Source organism: Aedes albopictus, chromosome 1, assembly GCF_035046485.1.
Source record: "Aedes albopictus strain Foshan chromosome 1, AalbF5, whole genome shotgun sequence".
Lineage (NCBI taxonomy): Eukaryota > Metazoa > Arthropoda > Insecta > Diptera > Culicidae > Aedes > Aedes albopictus.
In genome coordinates, this window is record NC_085136.1 from 15,938,850 (window position 1) to 15,944,304 (window position 5,455).

Genomic DNA, 5,455 nt, shown 5'->3' on the forward strand with positions numbered 1-5,455 from the left:
ATCAAAATGATAACAACAGAATCACAAAATCTGTTTTTATATCTTGATTTGTTATTATTAACTTATTGAGGCATTACCTTCCCATAACATGTTTTGTTGGACAAACTTGTTTCGTTATGATCTTGCTATTAATATATTTTCTTCAAATAACATTTCAATAACATGTTTTGTTGTAGAACAAGTTCAGTTACTATTGAATTATTGGGACTATGCAAATATTTGATCATCAATAATACAACAATAACAAGTTTTGCAATCAAAACTACTCCATTCGAGATTGACGTTGTTCACAGCATTTCGCAAGGAACTGTTGAGAAAATCATGTTTGCTCGTCAGTTCCTCTTCCTCTTCTCTTCTGACATTACATTCTAACTGTGTCAGTAGGGAGCATCCATTAAGTACTTCACGCTGAAATTGGGGATTATCGACTCCCTCTCCACTTCTTACGGGGTTTTCCCTTAAGACCTTATAAGATCTTGTAACTCATTGTGCTTTGAAATTGTTATTAATAACTTGATAATTTCAAAATTTGTTATTGAAATATTTTACAAATTCACTATTATTAAGTTGTTATTGAAACAAGTAAAACGTGTTATTCAATTGGTCTTCCAGAAACATTTTTGCCTTTCTCGTACACCAAGGTGTACCGAAAGGCTATATATTCACTCCAAAAATGAAATCTTGATAGAACCCTCGGAAGGGCCAAGTCTTATATACCAATCGACTCAGCTCGACGAGTTGAGATGATGTCTGTATGTGCGTGTGTGTGTGTGTGTGTGTGTGTGTGTGTGTGTGTGTGTGTGTGTGTGTGTGTGTGTGTGTGTGTGTGTGTGTGTGTGTGTGTGTGTGTGTGTGTGTGTGTGTGTGTGTGTGTGTGTGTGTGTGTGTGTGTGTGTGTGTGTGTGTGTGTGTGTGTGTGTGTGTGTGTGTGTGTGTGTGTGTGTGTGTGTGTGTGTGACTCGGCATATTGTCCCATTGTTTCCTATTGAGAATGGTTTGAATCGGTCCAGGCGTTCCGGAGTTATGGCCATTTAGGTGTTCCGGACCGGTACCCCAGGAAGGGCCAGATATGAAAATGCAACAAACCCATGCATGCGACCCATCAAACCAAAGCATTTTCGATTATCTGATAAACGGGAACATAGCCTCAGACTATATCTGAACCGGTAGTGTTCCGGAACCGGTTCCGGGTGTTCCGCCAAAAGTGGCCAAATATAGAAGTGAACATAACCCATGCGTGCGACACGTTAAATAGCGGCTTTTTCGATAACCAGTTGAATGGTTAGCAGGAAAATAGTTTCAGACCATATCTGAACTGGTTGTGTTCTTGAACCGGTTCCAGGTGTCCCGCCGGAAGTAGCCAACTAATACCAAGCGCACGATGGCGAGTACCAAGAAAGCGAAACAATCGATGGACCGTAAGATGGAGGAAAAGTTTGATCAAAGGGATGCAGAAAGAGTACGGAAGATGGTGAAAGAGAAAACTGCAACCGTCTATAGAAAAGTGCGAACGAGGGAGATAAGAAAAATGGCCAGAATGAAGACTGTTCGAATAACAGAAATGAATAGTGAATCCAATTGGATTGAAAACACAACGTCTGTGGAAATCCCCGATTATGTACAACGAACTCTTATGCTGGGACCAAACTTCAACATAGAGGACAACAGAGATCTTCCTTACATCGAATTGGTAGCGAGTATTGAGAAAGCCATCCAATGCAAGGAGAACGCAGAGGAAATAAGGTCAGAACTCTCCAATGCGATGATCAATCACATCAATTACCAGCGACAACCCCGTCACCCCCCGGAAGAATGGATTCGAAAGGACGTCATCAAAAGCAAGAAATACCTGAAGGAGAATCCGAATCTGGTGGTAACAAAGGCAGATAAAGGAAGCAAAACAGTTATCTTGGACGCTGAAGAATACCACAGCAAGATGCAGAGCCTTCTCGAAGACGAAAGCACCTACAAGAAGTTACCGTCGAATCCAACGAACAAGATCCTGAGGAAAATCAACGGTATAATCGACAAGTGGCATAGAAGTGGATATATCGACTTCCGTATCCAACGGAAATTGAAAGAATCAAGTTGCAACCCACCCAGGATATACGGGCTTCCGAAAACACACAAGGAAAACAGACCAATGCGCCCGGTAGTTTCCACGATAGGATCGGCAACATACAAAATAGCCCGATACCTGTCGGACATAATTGGAAACGTGGTCGGAAAAACGAATTTCCACGTACGCAACAGTTTTGAATTCGCAGACCAAATAACAGGAGTGCAGACGGACGAAGGAGAGGTCTTGTTTTCCTTGGACGTCGTATCTCTTTACACAAACGTGCCAGTCGACTACGCGCTACGATGTCTGGAGGAAAGGTGGACCGAAATCGAACAACACACGAACATAGACAAGGAAAGCTTCATCGAAGCAGTAAAGGTAGTTCTGGAGTCAACCTTTTTCGTGTACCGAGGGACGGTATACGCACAAACGTTCGGAGTTCCAATGGGATCGCCACTATCACCGGTCATCGCCAATGTCGTAATGGAAAAACTGGAACAGGAGAGCATAAGCAATCTGGAGACAAAACAAATACACATGAAGGTGTATAGAAGGTACGTCGACGACTGTCTGTGTGTAGCCAGGAGAGAGCACATCGAAACGATCGTGGATACATTCAACAGCTTCCACGAAAGACTGCAATTTACAGTGGAGTACGAGAAGGATGGGAAAATTAAATTCCTGGATATGATGCTCGACCGGGGGGCTGACAAAATAACAACGTCATGGCTCCCCAAACAAACGGATGGCAGGTACCTGGACTTTAACTCGAAAAGTCCATTCCAACACAAGGAAAATACCGCGATAGCCCTAATCGATCGAGCGATCAAGCTGTCCTGCGGAGAAAAACGTCAGGAAGCACTCGATCAAGCCACAAGGATTCTGCGGAAAAACAACTATCCGACCTGGTTTATAAACAGGGTGAGGAAAAAACGAGTTCACAAATACTACAACACAATGGAAGAAAGAACGACGTTGGACCAACCCCAAAAATATGCATCCGCCCCCTACATACCATGTCTGAACGAGAAGCTGAGAAAAATCCTGCAAAAACACAACGTGATCCTGGCTTCCCGACCGCAAAACAAAATAAAAAAGTTAGTGTTCAGTAAGATGAAGGATCCGATACCACCAGGCAAACAGACGAATGTGGTGTACTCCATACCGTGTGGAGCCGAAGACGGGAAGGTGTACATCGGGCAAACTAAACGAATGCTGGAGGTACGAATTGCCGAACACAAGAACGACAGTAAAAAGAGAGTTCCCAAATCTGGCCTTGCAGTACACACGATCGAGGAAGGGCATGTGTTCGATTTCGATAGCACAACGATTTTGGAACGAATCGAACACCCAGAGACCAGGATGATCGCGGAGGTGTTCCATATTAAAAAGCTAGGCGAACAGCAGACGGTTAATCTCCAGCGAGAGTGCGGGAATATCAACACGACGTACAATGGACTATTGGCCCGACTACGTGGAGAAACCCGAGCTCGAACGAGAAAGAGAACGAATGACGTCGAAAACGAACCGAACAGAATGGGTGTCGAATAGGGTGTAAGATTTATTGGGAGGTCTGGGAAAATTTGATTTAGTTTATCTGTGACAGACCGAGCTGATGGTCACATTCAGCATGTTGTAAGTGTATTGTATAAACGTTTTGTATGTGTTAACTTAATTAAGAAAATTGTAATGTCTCAATAAATGCTTTAGGCGTCTGAAGAGGGCAGAAGTGTAGTAAGCCGAAACGCGTAACGCGAATTATGCTGTTTTTTCTTATGTCACCGAAAAGAGCCAACCCACATAAATTAGTAAAATTCCACGGTGATCAATCCCGATCAGTATCAGACAATATCTGAACCGGTTGTGTTCTTGAACCGGTTCCAGGTGTCTCTTCGGAAGTGGCCAACTAAATAAGTCAACCAAACCTATGCATGCAACACACCAAATAGCAGCTTTATCGATAACCAGTTGAACGGTAAGCAGGAAAATAGTTTCAGACAATGTCTGAACCGGTTCCAGGCGTCCCGCCAGAAGTAGCCAATTAAAAAAGTGAACCAAACCCATGCATGCGACACGTCAAAGAGCAGCTTTCTCGATAACCAGAGGAAAATAGTTTCAGACCATATATGAACCGCTTATATATGGAACTGACGAAACTGAAGGGATGCACCCCTGGGTCTCGCGGACTGACTCAATTTGCTGTCTTAGCGGGAGCCAAACATTGCAGATTGAGGTAATGCTCAATCTGTGTGATCGATTAGGAAGTGTTGTAATATATTGGAATTAAATAAATATATTTGAAACTTTGATTTTTTTTTCAAACAAACTGTATCCCACATACGATTAAACCATTTTCTGTCTCTCATTTTGATTAGAGACACATCTGCCGAGAAGCAATAATATACTAACGTGACCAATCCGACGGCAACCTTTCACGGAGCCCCGCATTGCAGCCCACGTCTACACATTCTAACAAAACAAGTCGGTACTGAAGCTGTGTAAATCGTAAATAAGCGATAAAGAACTGCAGAAAATATCTTAATTATCTTCGAATGTAAACAAACTTTGTTCACAGATTCAAGCTTGAACATGGTTTATCTCTCCTGAGAGAGCGCAGAGAGAATAATCCGGAGAAAAGAGAAACCCAAATGACAGATGTACCTAAATCAATTTAACTCATAAAACGTGTTTCATGATTTGCTTGAAAACAAAAAAGGGTAGAGTCCGCGTTACTCAGGTGAATCCAGCTGAATGCGTCTGATGATGACCGAAGAGTAGTAGATCGAAACGTGTAACGGTAAACAAGCTGTTTGTCACCAATCAATCCACAAATAACATATCTGAACCGGTTGTGTTCCGGAACCGTTTCCAGGTGTCCCGCCGGAAGTGATCAGTTTAAAAAGTGTCCCAAACCCATGTCCCAAAACATGTGATATATCAAATAATCAAACATGTTCGATAACCAGATAAACGAGCAGCAGTAGTCTCTGATCCAAGCTCTGACCACATCTAAGATTACCAACAGTGTTGCAGAATCAGGATTGGATGGATCGCTAAAATTACGAAGGTGAACAAAATCGAGGCAAGCGATACATTTGCGTGAAAGTACAAAATCTTGATAAAAATTTATGCGATCTTTTCAAATCGCACCATTTTAGACTAATGAGGTGTAATAATACAGTAAAATGGATCAACGTTGTATAAGAAAATTTAAGGTGAAATTAGAGTCCTCCAGAAAATGTCTTACCAAATCCGATGGTTTAAGCGGTTTTTCTCAATTATTTGGGTATTTTTTCATCAAATACATTTATTATTTATCAACTCCCCCCTCATTGACGAGTCAACGAGCAGTGTGACAAAAGAAGAAAATTGTTCCGTTCTAGAGTATTCTCA

The 5,455-nt window shown here is 42.1% G+C and overlaps 1 protein-coding gene across 1 annotated transcript; it reads left to right on the forward strand.

Moving 5' to 3' along the window:
* Positions 1-1,381: 1,381 nt before the first annotated feature.
* LOC134288046 (uncharacterized) lies at positions 1,382-3,613 on the forward strand. The gene has a single exon (XM_062851713.1). The coding sequence runs from the start codon at positions 1,382-1,384 to the stop codon at positions 3,611-3,613; it is 2,232 nt and encodes a 743-aa protein (XP_062707697.1).
* The last annotated feature ends 1,842 nt before the right edge of the window (positions 3,614-5,455 follow it).